The sequence below is a fragment of the Nyctereutes procyonoides genome, unplaced genomic scaffold (assembly GCF_905146905.1).
Source record: "Nyctereutes procyonoides isolate TBG_1078 unplaced genomic scaffold, NYPRO_anot_genome, whole genome shotgun sequence".
Classification (NCBI taxonomy): Eukaryota; Metazoa; Chordata; class Mammalia; order Carnivora; family Canidae; genus Nyctereutes; species Nyctereutes procyonoides.
Window position 1 is genome coordinate 33819481 of NW_026575132.1, and position 18140 is coordinate 33837620.

The window sequence follows — 18140 nt, forward strand, 5'->3', positions numbered from 1 at the left end:
AGAGATTCATATTTTCTATAAAGGGACAGATAGTAAATATTTTGGCCTAGTGGGCTAAATGGTCTGTTTTGCAACTACTTAGCCCAGCTGTTGTATTTTGAAAGCATCCATAGACCACATATAAACCAAAGGGCGTGGCTGTGGCTCCAATAAAACTATGTACAAAAACAGGTGTCAGGTTACATGTGACCCTGGGCTATAGTTCGATAACTTTTTTCCTAGACAGTCTTACCACCTTTATTGCCTCTCTGATCTCATCTCCTCTTACTTCCCCTCCTTCTCTCTGCTCTAGTGATACTCTTTTTCCTGCATAGGCCTGCTTGTACCACAGGGCCTTTGCACTTACTGTTGCCTCAGCTGGGAAGGCTCTTCCCCCACATGTCCTCAGGACTCATTCCTTCATCTTCTTCACATCTTTATTCACAACTCACCTTCTCTTTGAAGTATTTACTGGTCTCCTAACTAAAATGCTCCTCACTGGTTCACACATACTACTCTCTGGCAAGCTATATGTTTTACTTCTTTAGCATGAGCTACTTGAGGGAGGAAGACTATTTCTGTTCCCTTAGAGATTGACTCTGTCTGGAATGTGGTAGTGTTTGAGCAATATCTGGTATGCGATTTTTTTTTTTCCCTTTCAGCCAGATTCAGGTAAGAAAACAAACTCAGGGAGGCTCAATACCCCCTCTGAGGGGACCTGATGAGTCAAGTAGTAGAATCTGGGTTTGTACTCCCGTGGCCCTGGGAAGTCATGTTTGTGCCACCAAGGAATGGGGGTAAAACCACATCTACCTCTATTGGAAGATTGGGCTCCTGCAGAGCTGAGGCCATCCAGAAGTTTCTGCAAGACTTCTTGGCATAGCGCACCGCCCCAGTAAAGGGGGCCTCTGGGAGTCCTTTAAGGAGCAGGGCACAATCCTGCTCATCTTGGGCAGTTTCACTCTTTATAGCATTCCCACATCAGAAAGTCTTTAGAAAAGTCATTATTTTGTGAACAATACAGACTGACTTGTAAGATCTATGAAAAGCCAAATGGAAACACTCATGATCCAACCTTTTTAGTCAAGACCCACAAGAATGAATTCGTGTTTGATTTGCAAGGGGCTAAACTTAAAGGAGCCTGAGTCTGATAAAACACAAGTGACTTCTTGCATCAGATAAGGCTATCACTGGGGCAGGGTGCTGGGCTCAGCTTTTGCTTGAGGCTTCTTGGCACCAGTGCACTGTTCCAAGGAGGCTGAGAAATTACCGTCTTTCCTCTGGTGCTTCAAGAGGCAAGTTGTGAAAATGCCTGAGTATAATCACATGTTGTTGAGGTGCAATTTAGATTTTTCTGAGTCTTGAAAAATAGGTTTATATAATTGAACATAAAGGTTATTAATAATGAGAATCATTTTCAAGGCCATTCCCTGAAAACAGTAAAGAGAAGCTTGAATTAAAAATGCTGGGAGACTGGAGGGTATTATGCTGAGTGAAATAAGTCAAACAGAGAAGGACAAACATTATATGGTCTCATTCATTTGGGGAATATAAAAATAGTGAAAGGGCATAAAAGGGAAAGGAGAAAAAATGAGTGGTAAATATCAGAAAGGGAGACAGAACATGAAGACTCCTAACTCTGGGAAACGAACTAGGGGTGGTGGAAGGGGAGGTGGGCGGGGGGTGGGGGTGACTGGGTGACAGGCACTGAGGGGGCACTTGATGGGATGAGCACTGGGTGTTATTCTATATGTTGGCAAATTGAACACCAATAAAAAAATAAATAAATAAAATAAAATAAAATAAAATAAAATAAAATAAAATAAAATAAAATAAAATTCCTGGGAGGGGGTGGGCAACTGGGTGGCTCAATTGGTTAAGCCTCTGCCCTCAGCTGGGGTCATGATCCCAGGGTCCTGGGATGGAGCACAGGGTCAGTCTCCCTTCTCAGTGGGAAGCCTGCTTCTCTCTCTGCTGCTCCCCCTGCTTGTGCTCTCTCACTTTCTCTGTGTCAAATAAATAAAATCTTTAAAATAAAATAAATAAAATTGCTAGTTAACTGCCTGGATGACTTTGCATTATTTTATTCCCTTTGCTGTCTCTGACAGAAGATTCAGAACAAGTGGTTTCTAAAGCAGGTTTTCAAAGTCTTCATGATTTCAAACGTATATTTTTTAGAAAACAATTGGAGGATTGCACTGGATTGAGGTCTGTAAGATCCAGTTTAAACCAAGAAGCTTCTCTTTGCCTTTAATAGGCTCTGTTTTATTATTATTATTATTATTATTGTTGTTGTTGTTGGATCTGTTTTATTAAACCCACCAGCAGGAAGAGACCACTTAGAGAATGCCACTTGTTTTGATGGAATCCTTCGGTGGTGAGGTCATCCCATTGGATGATCTTAACACAAGAAGGATTTGCCATCAATTTTCAGATGATTTCTCAAATAATCTGCCTACCATCTACCCTTCTTTCCTATGTGAAATGGTTTTCATTAACTCCATTTGTTAGCATATAAATAATTACTTCAGGTTAATATATAGAACTCTACAATCCACGCTAGATGCAGGCTAAAAATGAAAATTCTCTAAATGGACATAAATTTGCATAATGTATGCCACATAACCACCTTCTTGTTAAACAGACACATACATACACACACATATACATATCCACACTGTGTGCATGTACACATGAACACGCCCTTTCCATATTACATATTTTTTGTTCTTTATGTTTATACTTTGGAAAGTGTTTGTATTCCACATCGCAGAGCCCGGTGTTTCCTAGGAGGGAGAGAGCTTGCTTTAAAAGGTGAGATAGCTAAAAATTGCTGATGAAACTTCCTTTTGTGGAAAAATATTTGCTTAGCTCAAGCCCTTTCTCTACTTGGTCTTGAGAAAAGGACGTCACTGTCCCTAAGTCTGCTCCAAAGACATGTGAGGGCAAGGATAGGCAGAAACCTATAGGCAGGAACCATAAAGAGGTCTGGTTTGTAATGAGTCAAAGGTCTTTCCCCTCACCTTCTCTTCCCTAGTTTCCTGACATTGGATACATATAGATACAAAAAATGTGTTTAGTTCATCCAATAATACAAATCAGAAAGCTAAAGAAGGGACATATATCCACTTCCTTATACTTTCCCTGCCTTCTCAAGCCTCTGCGATCTCACAATCTATGTCACCTCTCCACCCACCCACCCTTCATACGTCTTGCCACCTTCTACTTGGGCTCTGCTTCTGGAGGATGAAGACAATGTGGGGCTGCCAGAAACTTGATTAGTATGAATGGAGGTCATAATGACCATGAGTTGCTAACATATCAGAAATAAGGTGAAAATAACTATGGCAATGCAAGATGTCTGAATAAATTGCATTTTCAATGTAACTATAATTTTAATAATAGAAAATGACTATGTACTTTGATATTTTGATTCATTTAACAAATGGCAAGGCTGTCGGCTGGACATGGCATGAAATAGTACAAGGGCAGAAAGATTTAGGGAAGGACAGTTTCTCAAAGTTTAACGCTTTAAGAAAGGATTTCCCTCTACAGAGTCTGGTGTTGCTTGGGAGCTAGAATTCCTAAGAATAGCCAGATACTGACTGCGATTCAAAGCCGCAAAATAATAAACGATTAGGACCTTCCCTCCAGCCAGATATTAAACAGCCAAAGGAAATGGAGACTTTGCAGCTGGAAAAGAAAGAAACCTTGAGAGAGAATGAGCACAGAGCGTTTGCACAAACAAGGGCCATTTGTCCAGTTCCTGGGCTTTGTATTTCAAGGCAGATCACTCTCGGGGCACTCTGAGGCGACTCGCCAGCTAGAGAATATGGCTGCTGCTGTGTCCTGGAGGGAGGAACAGCCCCTCTACCTCTTCTTCAAAGCATGCAGTTTCCCAAGGAATGTAAAACATCCTCAGCAGGGAGGTGGCAGGCTGGCCAGACTTGACCCGTTAACCTTGTGTTTAAAAGATGTTTCAGCTGGGTTGACCTCACCTCTGAACCTGCCTTCAGAGCCACCTCTGTTTCATTCTTGGTGTGCTAGGGGCTGGCTTTCCCGAGTTTCCTTCCCAAACCTTTGTGACTATGAACTCTAGATCTGTCTTTAAGGCAGGATTGTGCCCTATAATAATAAATGTCTTCAAATTTGTGTCCATTTGAGAATCATCTCTGGCTTTTCACTTTGGAAACTCCATCTCAGCATAATAAATAAGATGGTGACCTTACAGTGGGGATAGAATATGAATGATCTGTGTATTAGTCACAGTTCTCCAGAGAAATAGACAGATGATAGATATGAGAGATAGAGATAGCGAGATAGAGAAATATATATATATATATATATATATATATATATATATATATATATATAGAGAGAGAGAGAGAGAGAGAGAGAGAGAGGCTGAGATTTATTTTAGGGAAGTGGCTCATTTGATTATGAGAGTTGATAGGTCCAAAATCTTATGGGCAGGCCAGTAAGATGGAGACTCAGGTAAGAGTTGATATTGCAGTCCTAAGTCTAAAATGTGCAGACCAGCACACTGGAACCACTAGGCAGGGGTTCTCTGTCACAGTCTTGAAGCAGAATTGCTTCTTCTTTGGAAAACCTCTGACTTTTCTGTAAGCCCGCCAACTGACTGGGTGAGCTTTCATTATGGAGGAAGATTATGTGTTTTATGCTGATTTACTACTGATTTAAATGTTAATCACATCTAAAAAACATTTAGACTGGTATTTGACCATGTAATGGATGACCATGGCTTAGCCAAATGGACACATAAAAATAACCATCACAACCAGTGAGTTTGGGCAACAGCTATACCTCGTCTTGTCCTTCTCAGAACAGACTCTGTGACCTAGTATCTGTGGCAGATACTCAGCATTCCAAGACTCTTCAGGATGTAACAGTGCTTTCTTCCCCAGGGGTTTCATGCTTTAACATACCTATATAATCTGTGGGAAGTTTTTGAGGAGCTTTTGCTTCTCAATTGGAACATTTTCGGTAAAGGGTCAGATAGTAACTATTTTCATATTTGTAGACGTACCATTTCTCTTGCCACAACTCAAGCCATAGGTAACCTGAAATGAATGGTGTGGCTGTGTTCCAATAAAACTTCATTTACAAAAGCAGGCAGAGGGTCCCCTGATTTGGCCCCTGGGTAAAGATAGAGTCTGGGGTGATATCACACCATTTCCCCCTGCCAAACCTGCCAAACCCAGAAACTATATTCTGGGTTGGGATGCTTTTAGCTGTGAGGAATGAAAGACTCAAAATCAGTTTTATCATCTCATGGAATAAAAAAAGTCCCAGGAATAGGTAGTTTCAGGGTTAAGTCAAGGTCTCAAAGGCATCTTCAAGGACCAAGGTTCTTTCCACTTCTGTACTCTGTCATCTAGTTTCCCCTGGTATTTGCAGGGTGTTCCCGTATTTCCTGGGAGACATGACCACATTCAGTGGAAGAAGAGAAAGGGTGTGCTTTAGTGCAGCTCATTTTAGGAGCAAGGAAGTCTTTCCCAGAAGGTACTGGGCCATCTCCCTTGGTTCTCATTAGCCAGAATGAGGCTGTGAGCATGCTGCAGAGGGTGGACGCTCTGTAACTGGCTGGGAGAAACACATGGCTGGCCAAGGGGATGAAGGTAGATTGATCAACCATGAAAATTCAGGCTCTACCAGCAAGCAAGCAAGCAATCAATGGCTTCCCTGGGAAGAAGCCCAGCAATGCTTGCTCTAACTGCTAAGTCTCAGAAGAAGCCAGCAATGCCTGCTCTAAATCCTAGGCCTATCATAAGAAGAGAGCTGGAGGTGGGCAAAGTGGCTGCCTTGTAATAGTGAGCAGGGTTTGAAAGCAGAGAAGAAGGAAAACAGTCTGGAGAGAAGTTCAGGAGGGTGGTTTCCTCTGTGAAGTGCAATGTAATGGGAGGGTGGGAGATGGGGGACAGTGGAGGTTCTGGTTAACTATGAGGGTACCCTGGCTAGAGAAAGGGAGCCACCCAAGCCCAAAGATGGGGACTGAAAATGTCCCAGGAGAAATGAAGAGTGCCCAGGGTACCTGCAGCCAGAAAGGTCCCCCTCTCCCTCACCCAGTTGCTAGGAGAGCCTTGGCCGGCAACCTCCTGGCTCAGGGGAGCAAGAGGCCTGGGGAGGCTGTGCTGGCTGGTCTCTATCTGTTAATCTCCTTTACAGCCCCCAGGGCCTGGGGTGCAGCAAGCAGGAGCAGCAGGAGACCTGGGCCCCAAGAAAGAAACTGGATGACTAACCTGAGTGTTTAAGCTGTATTCCTAAGGGGCAAAGTGACATTTACTTAGCTATTCCTTCTTGCATGGGGTGGAGGAGATGCTGCTGAGGCTGGGATTTTTGTCCTAGACCGTGAGCAGGCCATGCAGGAGGGCTGGACACAGCTCCCAGGCTCTGCTGGCCCTAGCTCTGCTCTGGCCCATCAGCTACCCAGAGAAATCCAGAAGCATCCTCCCCTCCCCTCTGTGAGCAATCCAAGGCAGATCAGGTTGAGGTGTGTGGGGGGGTGGGAGGCAGAAGAGCCCATCTAGCACTTTCCCTTCCTTTCCTTTCCTTTCCTTTCTTTTTTTTTTTTTTTCAAGAATATGAAATTGATTTTTAGTGACACATGACAATGGATAATACATGATTCATTCTTAACTATAGTCATATTTGGTACCATAATTCGACTTAGATAGATTGTATAGGATGTACCAACAATCATCTTAATAACCAAATTAGCTCCATGACTTTGCTTGGGTGACACTTTTAACAGTGAACTCGAGGTCATAACACAGTAACCGTCACCAAAGTTCTGCAGGTAATGGCTTCTCTGCCCAAGCAGGTTGTAAATAAATTCTGAATAAAACCTGGCATCCCCTGAAGGGATTCTAACTGTCAGAATAGTTTATCAAGACAGCTTCAGAGCAGACTAACTCCAGAAACCCATGCTGTACACAATATCACACACTGAGGGTGCTTAGTGCTCACGAGGGAAACCACACCTGGACATGTGAGAAAGTGTGAAAAACAAGATAAACCCAGCACAACCAAAGCAGGGAGCTGGTTTTCTGCCTTGTTCCACCTGAGCCAGTTCTCCCCATTCTCTGACTTTCTTGATCCCTCCCTGTCCCTTGCCTCCTCTCCTTCAACTCCAGAGAAAAATTGGTTTCAGATGACTTAGTTGGAAGAGATCTTAGCTTAGGGTCATCTGGTTAATACTCTTCTCATTCAGAAGATAAGTGGGGAGAGACCCAGAAGAAGGGATATGATCAAGGCCACAGGCCGTGAGGTCTATGTCCAGTCTCAGACTTTGGTTTCCTGATGTCACTGAGAATTCAGACTCCAGAGTGGATTGGATGCTGACTCTATTGTGTTTTAGCTGTATGGTAGTGTGCGAGATACTAAATTCTTCATGCTGTGGTTTCTAGTCTATAATATATGATCATAACATAAAGGCTGTGAAGGTCAGAGGACATGGAAACCACAAAGCACTGAATGCCTGGCACACACTTGGGTCTCAGTTCATTGTTGTTGATACTATTCTTTACCTTATACTCTTTCTGCTGCACAGAAATCCTCTTTGTTGTGTATGGAAAATACATCTGCAGGCTTCAGATTCTGATGGACTTAGCCACGCTTCTCTTGTCTCAGGATGGATGATTTAAGTCTGATAATATTCTAGCTCTACTTTGGAAGCTCACCACAAATCTACCTTCATAGATTGCCTTCTGAATTCACCTCTCATGGCACATTGTTTGCAATTTCCTTGTTATGCTTATATTTGCCTCATGGCAGCCACACTTACGGTCCATCTATGGGATGGGACAGCATGTCTGACGTACTTTGGCCCTGCACTTTGCATGGTGCTTGGTTCACTAGTAAGTAGGTGTTTAATGAGCATTTGTTGAGTTAAACAGACCTTTGTCTCTAATGACCTATTTCTTAAGTTTCTACTGGTGCTACTGGTTTCAAAGTAAGGAGCTATGTTGCACTCTGGAAAGAGGAACCCAAGACTTCAGGGCTATGAATATCTCAGTTTTCTGGAAACTGGAAACTGAAGTGATAATAAGCTGTTGCACCCTCACCCCACTCAGAGCCATGTGCAACCTCACACAGAAGCAGCTGTTTGGGGACAAATGAATCATCACAGCCATTGCCCACCCACTTTGCTTGTTATCTTCTCTTTAAAGGAAAATTTGATATGAGGCTTGCAGAGGCTTTCAGTATCCATTAAGTGCTAAACATTCCATTGGAGGGGCTCTTGCATCTGCCCCAGTATATTCCCAGGATACTTCTCCAGTTCTAATGCTCTCCTCTTTCCCAGATCACTGTTCTAAGAGATTATGCAAATTTCCAGAAACCCACAGTGTATACAACATCACACAGCCTATCTTTAGACTCAGAATTGGATTTCCCTTGGGCATGCTCTGAAGTCTGGGCAAATGCTCCTTACTAATGTGCACAGCTGGGCGTCTCTCCTTTATGGAGCTGGCTTTGGAGATGACCTAATTCCCTCAGGCCCCAAATCTCAGCAGAGCCCCATGGGAATATACTCTTGGTCTCATGGAAGCTTCTTTCTATGAAGCTCTTTTCACCCATGTCATAATATGAAATTGAAAGTGTAATCTTTCACTTAAATGAAACTTGGCTTCTCCAAATTCCCCTTCTCTTCTGTGCAAAGGTCTTGACTTATCAGTTCTTCCTCAATCTCAGAACAGTGGTAAGATAACCAGCCAGGCAGATCCCATGGGACAATAAGACAGTCCCTCTGTGTCTCCCAAGAGCATTACATTTCCTTCCCTCTCCGGATGGTCAAACAACTGACTCTGTCAGATGGCCCACAGCTGTCTAGACTCTGGCTGAGCCCAGAGCTTTGAGGAGAAGATACAGGAGGCTGGAAGACTGAGCAGTCTACAGAGAAAGCTTGACATTTTGTTCAGACAGGGGATGGGGCAAGAGGTTTTCCCATTTCCCATTTGGATTGACTAACAACTGTTTCCTTTGAGAGATTAATGAGGAGTGGGATTGCATAGAACCCCAGGAAGAGGCTCAAGTTTGTTCCTAGGATAAACATCATTGGCAAGGGATGGCTCCAGGCTGAGCTGAAAGGAGTAGATGGGGCTAGGGAGCCCACAGAGAGAGCTACCTCCTAGCAGAGTTGACTAAGGAGGGAACAGAGGATACCAGAGCCCCTGTAGACAACCCATGTTCCAGGAAAGGAGCATTCAAGGGGGACCAGGGGGGTGATGTTTACTGAGTCATTGCCAGCTGCCAGTCCATTCTTGGAAGTAGGTATTATTATTATCCCCTCTTTACAAATAGGGAAGTGGAGGCTCAGAGGGGTTATATAAACTCTGGCCACATAGCTGGGAAAAGTAGATCTAGGGTTCAAACCTAGGTCCTGTGAACTTGATGGACAATGTTCTCATCAATGCACTCTATTTCTTCAAGATCATGGCAAAGAAAAAAATTAGGAGCTAGGCTTCTGGACTGGCAGTTTGAGGAACTCAGGGGACCCTCTCCCCTATGAAACAGCTATTTAACTGGAGAATATTATAAATATCAATTATTTAAAATCTCTGGGAATTGTCTTAAAGGCATACAGCAAATGGAGAAACATTAATTTAAGAAGATCTACTAAGTCTTGGTGAGAACTGGGAGGGCCTGTGGCATTTAAACCATGACCCTTTCTCTTACCCCACCTCAGCTCTATCTCGTGGAAGCTCTATGCTGGTGCTCTATTCTGGGCAAGTATGGCCAGTAGCACAGGGCCTCCCTCTCACTACAGGTCCCAGTCTACATTATAGCCTCCAAAGGGGCAAGATGCTGGCATTTCTCATCCTCACAGCCCTGTGTTGCAGTTCTATTCTGAGGAGCCGCGGCCAAGATGACTAAGGCCCCTTTCTCCCATAGAGCCCTCACTCCCACAGCAGAAGCAGTCTGGTCCAGGTAGAGTGGTCTGAAAATGCCAAACCTCACCCACCCCAGGATGGGGGCTCTGTGCTGGGAGAGGCAAGTTGAGTATTGGGGCTGTTTCCATCTCAGTACCTACTTATAGAATGGAATGTCACTCTGGGGAAGCAAAAATGTGCCCCCATCTCTGTCTCTTGTGTAGTGCTACAGATGTTCTACCTGGGGAGAAAGCAGACAGTGAGGCTGAAGTACTCACAGCTCTGCCTCAGGTGACTGACTTTATGTAGAACAGAATGTGGAGAAGTCCATGCATGGCGGGTGGGACAGCTATTGAAAACGATGGTGATCTTGGTAGAGAGCAATTAAAACGATGCTCATAACTCCATGGCATTAGCAGCAACAAGCAAAAGAGAGGAATAGCTAGGAGTTCACTAGAGAATTGGGTAAAGAGACAGCCAAGAAGAGCCGTCTTGAGATCTCAGTCAATTCTGGGAATCGGGAAGGCCGGGTGAAATTGTTAGGCTGTACCTGCTCAGACATGATTAGCAGGAGGTAGGGCAGACTTGAAATCATTCCTCAGTTCACAGCACAGATCCATCAATGAATGGTAGATGTCTCACTGGCACAAGAGACTTAAGCACCAAATACTGGGCTAGAAGGAACTCCTAGAAAGCCAGTCTCAAAAATATAGTCACTCATATGCCTGATAGCCTGGCACAGCTAGGCACACAGCTCTGTGTGTCCAAATTTGTTCTCTCTCAGGAGTGATTAGGAAGGAAACATCCAAGCTACTAGTCCCTGGCTAAATGTAGGGAAAAAATGTAAATTTCTGGAACTATGATAGAAGTCTCCAAGTCTCACACACACGCTGGTGAAGGGTAAGTATCTAATTGGTAAAAGGCACATAATCACAGCTTTTGACCAATTAATGGCTTATGCTGGCCTGGGAAGAATCCTGCGGAACAGGCTAAAAAATTAAACACAATGAAAAAAATCTGAACAGGGACATAAAGAGGGGAAAACTGATTGACTTCACAGAATTAGTCCAGCTAAGTTAGTAGCCAAACAATGGCAAGAGGATAAACAAATGAATAAACAACTAGAGACCTAGGCAGGGAAGGGGGAGGATGAGTATCTGAGGTAGTTACTATATATTATCTGAAATGTTTAGCTAACAAAAATTTTGAGATATGCAATGAAAGAACATGTGAAAAAGCAGACAATTGACACAGTGTTTGAGGGGGTCCAGAAGCGGGACTTGGTGACAAAGACTTGCAGGCAACTATCATAAATATGTTCAAAGGAATAAATGGAAAAAATTGAAATCATACCAAATGTGTTTTCCAACCACAATGGAGTTTAACTAGAATAAATAACATATTCCTAAATGGGCCAAAGAGGAAACAAAAGAAAACTAGAAAATACTTTCAGATGAATAAAAACAAAAACTCCATGTATTAAATCATATGGGATGCAGCTTGAGCTGCACTCAGAAAGAAATGGATAGCTGTAAATGTATATATTAAAAAATGAGAAATACCTATCAACAACCTAACTTCTACCTGAACAAAAAGAAGAGCAAACTAAAAGCAAAATAAGTATAAGAGAAAGGTGAAAGATTAGAAGAGAAATACATGAAAGAGAAAATATAAACACCATAAAAAAAAATCAATGAAACCAAACATTGGATTTTTTTTTTTTTTTTAAAAGTTCAACAAAAGGGCAGCCCGGGCGGCTCAGCGGTTTAGCGCCGCCTTCAGTCCAGGGTGTGGTCTGGAGACCCAGGATCGAGTCCCACATCCGGTTCCCTGTATGGAGCCTGCTTTTCCCTCTTCTGTGTCTCTGCCTCTTTCTCTGTGTATATCATAAATAAATAAAATCCTTAAAAAAATAAAGTTCAACAAAATTGACAATCTTTTAGCTAGGATGACCAGGCAGAACAGGGAAAAGACTCAAATTACAGAAATGAAAGGGACTGTAGCATAGTATTATGAACAATATGACACCAACAAATTAGATAACTTGGATGAAATGGACAAATTCCTAAAAAGGTGATAGATGTGCTAATTAACTTGGTTGTGGAAATCATTTTACAATGAATGTGTAAATTAAATTTCACATTGTACACTTAAATATATATAATTTTATTTGTCAATTATACCTCAATAAAGCTGAGAAAAAAGGAAAATGATTCCATTCACAGAAGCATGAAAAAAGAACAAAATACTTAGGAATAATTTTACAAAGAAGGGTAAAGCTTGCACATAACATTGAAAGAGTTTGAAGACAATCTAAATAAATAGAAAGGCACCATACATTGATGGGATGGGAGAATTTACGTTGTGAAGATGGCAATGCTCTCAAAACTGATCTGCAGAGTCCATGAAATAAATCCCTATCAAAATTCCAGCTGGCTTTTTTTTTTTTTTTTGCAAAGATTGACAAGCTGATCCTTTATCATATGGAAATACGAAGGACCTTGAAAACCAAACCATCTTGAAAAAGAATAAAGTTGGGGGCTTATACTTCCTAATTTCAAAATATACTTACTACAAAGGTACAGTTATCTGTGCTAATGCCATAAAGACAGATACACAGATCAATGGAATAGAGCTGCAAGTGCAGAAATTTATGGTCTATACATTTTCAACAAAGGAGGCAAAACAATTTAATTCAATAAATGGTGCTGGGCCAACTGGATATCCACAAGTAAAATAATTAATTTAGACTCCACATTACACCATGCACAAAAATTACCTCCAACTGTTATTTCTAAATTTAAGAACCCAAACTATAAAACTCTTAGAAGAAAATATAGGAATAAACATTCATGACCTTTGGTTAGGCAATGGCCTCTTAGATTTGGCAACAAAACAATAAGCAACAAAAGAAAAGAAATAGATAAGTTGGACTTCACCAAAATGTAATCTTTTGTATTTCAAAGGACAGTACCAAGAAAGTGAAAAGGCAACCCATGGGATGGAAGAAAATATTTGTAAATCAAGTATCTGATAAGGGCCTAGTATATGAATATATAAGAAACTTTAACAACTCAAAAGACAACCCAATTTCAAAAAGGCAAATAATTTGAATAGACATTTCTCAAAGAAGATACACAAATGGTCAACAATGACATGAAAAGATGCTCTACCCTGTGAGTCATTAGAGAAATGAATGTAAAAACCACAATGAATGGATGACAATAATCAAAAGGACATTAACAAATGTTGGTGAGGATGTGGAGAAATCATTGTTAGTGGCAACGTAAAATGATGTAGCACCTTTGGAAAACATTTGGCAGTTTTATAAGAAGTTAGACCTTGAGTTACTATTTGATCCAATGATTCCACCCCTATGCAGATGTCAAAGAGAAATGAAAATATATATCCACCTCAAAATATGAATATTCATAGCAACATTGTTCATCATAGGCACAAAGTCTAAACAACCCAAATGTCCATCAGCAAATGAAGAGATAAACACAATGTGGCATATACCTATAATGGAATATTGTTCAGCCACAAAAAGGAGTAACATAAGGATACATGTTACAACATGGATGAACCTTGAAAATATTATGTTAAGTGAACAAAGCAAATAACAAAAGGCCACATATTATATGATTCCATTTATATGAAATGCAAGAATAGGAGTATCTATAAAGAGAGAAAGTAGATAAATGGTTCTTTTGGATGGCGTTGGGGTTGTGATTGTTAATGGGTACCAGGTTTTTTTTAGGAGTGATGAAAATATTGTGAACTTAGATTGTGATGAACTTGATTATGAGTATACTAAAAATAATTTAATTGTGCACTTTAAATTGGTGAATTTTATGGTTTGTGAATCATATCTCAGTAAGTATGTTTTAAAAACAAAAAAGAGAAGAAAGAAAGCAGAAAGAAAGAAAGAAAGAAAGAAAGAAAGAAAGAAAGAAAGAAAAGGAAGAAAGAAAGATGGGAGACAGAATGGATATACTGGATCGCACCCCCCCGCCCCAGTATATCCTCATGATTGATGATCTGCTGTGGCTCTCTGTCTAAGCTGGATGGTGGTGGCTACACTTTTCCAAGGCTCAAGCCCTGGAATCTGGAGTGGAGAAAGGAATTTTTGGACCTGCACTGGCCTTGCCACTGAGACATCATATCTTGCTTCCTCAGTGCTTCCTTACATTATGTCTTCCTTGCAGGGCACTCACACATGGCATGAGGCCCTTGCAGTGATTGGGACATGCACTCACACTGGCCTGGATGATTTTGTAACCTGAACAGCACTTTCCCCATCCTTTTGGTTGAATCACTGCACCAATCCTGAGAGAAGTGCTATTATTCCCACATAATAGGGGAACCTGAAACCAGAGAAGTTGAAGGTTGGCCAAGGTCTATCAGCAGGTTAGAAGCAGCGCCAGTGATCCCAGCCCAATGTTCTTTCTACTTCCAATTGCTCTGTTCCATGTCTACAAAATGTAGACATGTCTGCTCCACTTTCTGCTGGGAAAGGGAAAAGAACAGGATAGGATCAGCCATTCTGGTCTTCGTTTCTCATCAGGGAAAAGGGTTATTACAACATCTTTACGGGCTAGCTGTGGGTAGGGATGCGCTGGTAGAATGTCTTGGGCTGAGAATCAAATGATGACATGTGGTGTTCATCTGCTCATCAGGAGGTGCCACTTTCTTTTCTGGTCTACTGACAGAGGTGAGGGACTCCAGGCTGTTTAATGATCTCATCCCAGCTGTGCTGTTGTTGTTTTTGTTGGCAGCAACAGCATGTTTGATAGAATTATTTTGCTAAGTTAGGGAAGATCATAATTGTTTGAGTCCCTAAAGCATAGCCAGCAAACTCTCGCTTTACTGATGATGGACACTGGGAAGTCCAGATGTCTCAGGAGGGCAGGAGCATCATATCACCTGGAACTCTTGACATGTGCCTCCCCTCTAAGACCCATTCCAAACAATGCTCTGCTCCTTGGGTTTACAGAAGTGTTTATTAAACAGCTCTGATACTGCACTTCAGGGTTTGCTTCTTGTGAACTGGTCATCCGTCCCCACCCTGCTGGCTGGGGTTCTGAGAACCGAGAACAGAGCAGAAGCGAGGGGTTCTCCAGCAGCCTCCCATGCCTGCTCTGTGAGGGTGCCCGTGTCTATCAAATTCCCCTAACGCATGTGACAGGTGCAGAACCCCTGGCTCCTCCCCACATAGGTTTCTTCTGTGCCAGGGGGCCTGCCTGGGATATCTGGCCCATTAGGAACTGGGTGCCATTCCTGTCTACCAATACCCACATTCTGTTATTACTCTGTGGACTCTCAGATTCTGAAGCTCTTCTTTGGTGGCAGATAAGCAGTTTCGCCACTTCCATTATCAAGGGCTCATCGGAACATTTTTATTTGTTTGTTCTCTCTTGGTTTTACAGGAAGAACTATGTTATTACGGGAAGAAGGCTGCTCATTTGGGACACCTGTTGAATTTAGGCACCAGACTGATCATCTGGCCGTTATTCCCACATGTTTGCAAAGTAACTCCTAGGGGATGTCTAAAAATGTCAGGAATGAACACATGTTTATTACCTAGTCCTTAAATTATGTGCTCTAAGGGTTGCTCTGTGGAACCGGGGTGCTTGCTCTCTCACACACACACTGGGAAACACTATCACTGTTTCTACAGATCACCCATTCACTGAGATTGCCTATGAAGAATAATGTGTCTGCTCTTCTATGCAATAATCCCACGGGCCAAATGACACTTTTTTGAAACAAATACCACTTTGAAAACCTTTGAAGGAATTTCTGATTCAAATTTCTTTGTTTGTTCTAGGTTAATGGTCACTTCTGTAGTCCAGTGGCAGAGAGTTAGCCTGCCTTCCCACTTCCCTCCTATCCCCCCTCTTCCCATCCCCTTCTCTCCCTTACATTTTAAACAAATGTATACTTATCACCTATTCTGCCACCAGGCCAGTAGGCATGGCACAGCCACTTCTCTGGGCTGTGTGTCTCCGGAGCACCGTTTCCCTGCCCACCCCCCACACCAGAGGCTCTGTGTGCTGTGCTGTGCTGTGCTGTGCTGTGCTGGGGCTCTCATTGCTGAATCGTTGTTGCCTTCCAAGATCTTTTAGTTTACATCATCTGCATGGAATCTCGGGGAAAGTTCATGTGGTGGGGATGTGGGGAGTCCTCAGTGATGCTTCTGGAATGAGCTTGCATTTCCCTGCAGTGAGAACAGAGTGGCATTGTTCCCTGAAGGGCTCTGTAACTCCTGCTGCCCAGCGCCAGCCCCAGGCATGCAGAGAATGCGGCCCACTGCTCCTGCTGCTCCCATCCTGCGGGGCTTGCAGCCTTGCTTCCCTCAGGAGCAATCTCACCAGGGGGTTGGGATCTAGGGCCACCTTCCACACCTGCCTTTGAGATGCTTAAGGAGTCAACACGTCCTTTGGCCTTCGGAGCTGGATTGTTGCCTCAGAGATGGGATGGATGATGAGTCCTTGCTGAGTGCTGGGCCCCCGTGTCAGGAGCAAGAGAAGTCCATTGGCTTCTGGGGCTGAAGCGGCCTTATGTAAAGCACAAGGATCTCCCCCACTCTAAGTCTGGGAAGGAGGAACCTCTGTTGGCTTGAGGCAACATTAGCTTCATTTGTGCCTTCCTTGAGGCCTCTGTAGGACCTGCCATGCCACTCGATGGTCCCAGAAGCCTAGCTATCATGGGGATATCTGGTCAACCCTTGAAGCACTAACTTGTGAGAACCCCAATCTCCCTGGAGGGCCCCCAGACACCAGGAAACTCCAGGAAAGGCCATCAATCAATGCAGACCGCTTGCTGAGTTTCCCTGAGGCTGGAGCAAGTCACTCAGAATAGATTGGTGTCTGTGAGAGAAGATAGGAAGATAGGGGCTTGTGGGGGAGGGATGATAGGGGTGGTGTCAGAGGTGGTCTCCTCAGGCTCACTGTCCCCATCATCTGGGTTTTCGGTGAGAGATGGGATGATTCTGACCATACTGTCTTCAAAGTGTACCTGCTTCTTCTTGACCAATGAGTCAGCTGGCTCCAGCGTCAGCTCGGTCAGAGTGTCTGGGTGCTGGAGGGCATTGGGCTTCTTGGTCCCCTTCAGAATGCTCTTCATGTGGATGAGGAGGGAGCCGGTCCCCTCTTTGAGGGCTCCGTGGAAGGTGTAGGTTTGCTCAGTGTCCCCCGAGCCTGTGGTGCTCACAGCACTGCTGGAGGGGTCCGTGTACTGCTCTGGGGGAGCCAGCACCTCTGGGTCAGCTTTTCTTTTCTTCTGTTTGCTCAGCAGGAAGTAGGCCAGGCCAGTGATGATGAGCATGGAACCTGGAAGGGATGTGGGAGGTCAGGATGCTAGATGTATGTCGGAGAAAAGCCAGAGGCTGTCCAAGCCCACCATTCCAAAGGGCCACCGTGGCACACTCAGGCCCTCTGGGCTCCAGCCTGTGCATCTAATCTGTTCTCACATACCCACTTCAGATTCAGGGGGCTGGCCTGATGTCTGGCTAAGGGATGTCAATGGGGCCAGAGTTGTGCTGGGGCCCTCAGCCTGATAGTTAGCTGGGGACCCTGTGCCTGAGGCCCCCTGCCTGTTGACAGCCAACCCTGGTGCTGCCTGCTTGGCCTCTCATCACCATGCTTGGCCACCCTGTTAGGATAATATGTTGGGTTGGGGCTGCAGTGCCTGCAGTGGGCCTGCACTCTATTTTGGATACTGGACATCCACTGCTGAACTGGGCTTCCTTCCATTCCCAGATGTGGGGAGATGCTCTTTCCTCAGCTTCCCTAATAAACATGGAGGAAAGTGTAAATCCTATTGGGTGGGGCTGGCCTAGCCTGGGTGCCCCTCTTATGTGTACTCCCTACAACCTCACCCCCTCGACCCCTGGTCTCCAAGTCAGAGGTCCCTCTGTCTCAGGCTGACATTGTTCTGCTCTGGGTCTCCTGCCAGGAGACCTGTCCTATCCAGGGGAAGCCTCTGGGCATCTCTCCTTCTCTAAGGAGTGGGAAGTTGTGGCTTGCTTTGACCTCAGCAATCTCTGAATTGCTGGAGTCCACTGAGGGCTGGGCAGAGTGGCCTTGATGCTGTGACAGGTACATTAAAAGAAACTGCAGGAAAGAAGAGGAGGCTCTGCCTTTCAACTTTGCCTCTCTGCCCACTGGGCTTCCTGGCATTTTAGGCAGGTCATGGGGAGGGACATGGTTTTCACAGCTAGGGAGTCTGGGAACAGAAGGGTACTAGCTGGAGAGGTTGTGGACAAAA

At 43.8% G+C, this 18140-nt stretch overlaps 1 protein-coding gene across 2 annotated transcripts in view; it reads right to left on the bottom strand.

Moving 5' to 3' along the window:
- Window positions 1-14901: 14901 nt before the first annotated feature.
- TMEM72 (transmembrane protein 72) overlaps window positions 14902-18140 on the bottom strand; it is a 28389-nt gene continuing 25150 nt past the window's right edge. For both annotated transcript variants that reach the window (XM_055345056.1, XM_055345057.1), the window contains one exon: window positions 14902-17203. In XM_055345056.1, the coding sequence (XP_055201031.1) occupies window positions 16725-17203 (479 nt within the window). In that variant the 3' untranslated portion in view covers window positions 14902-16724. The remainder of the gene's footprint in view (window positions 17204-18140) is intronic.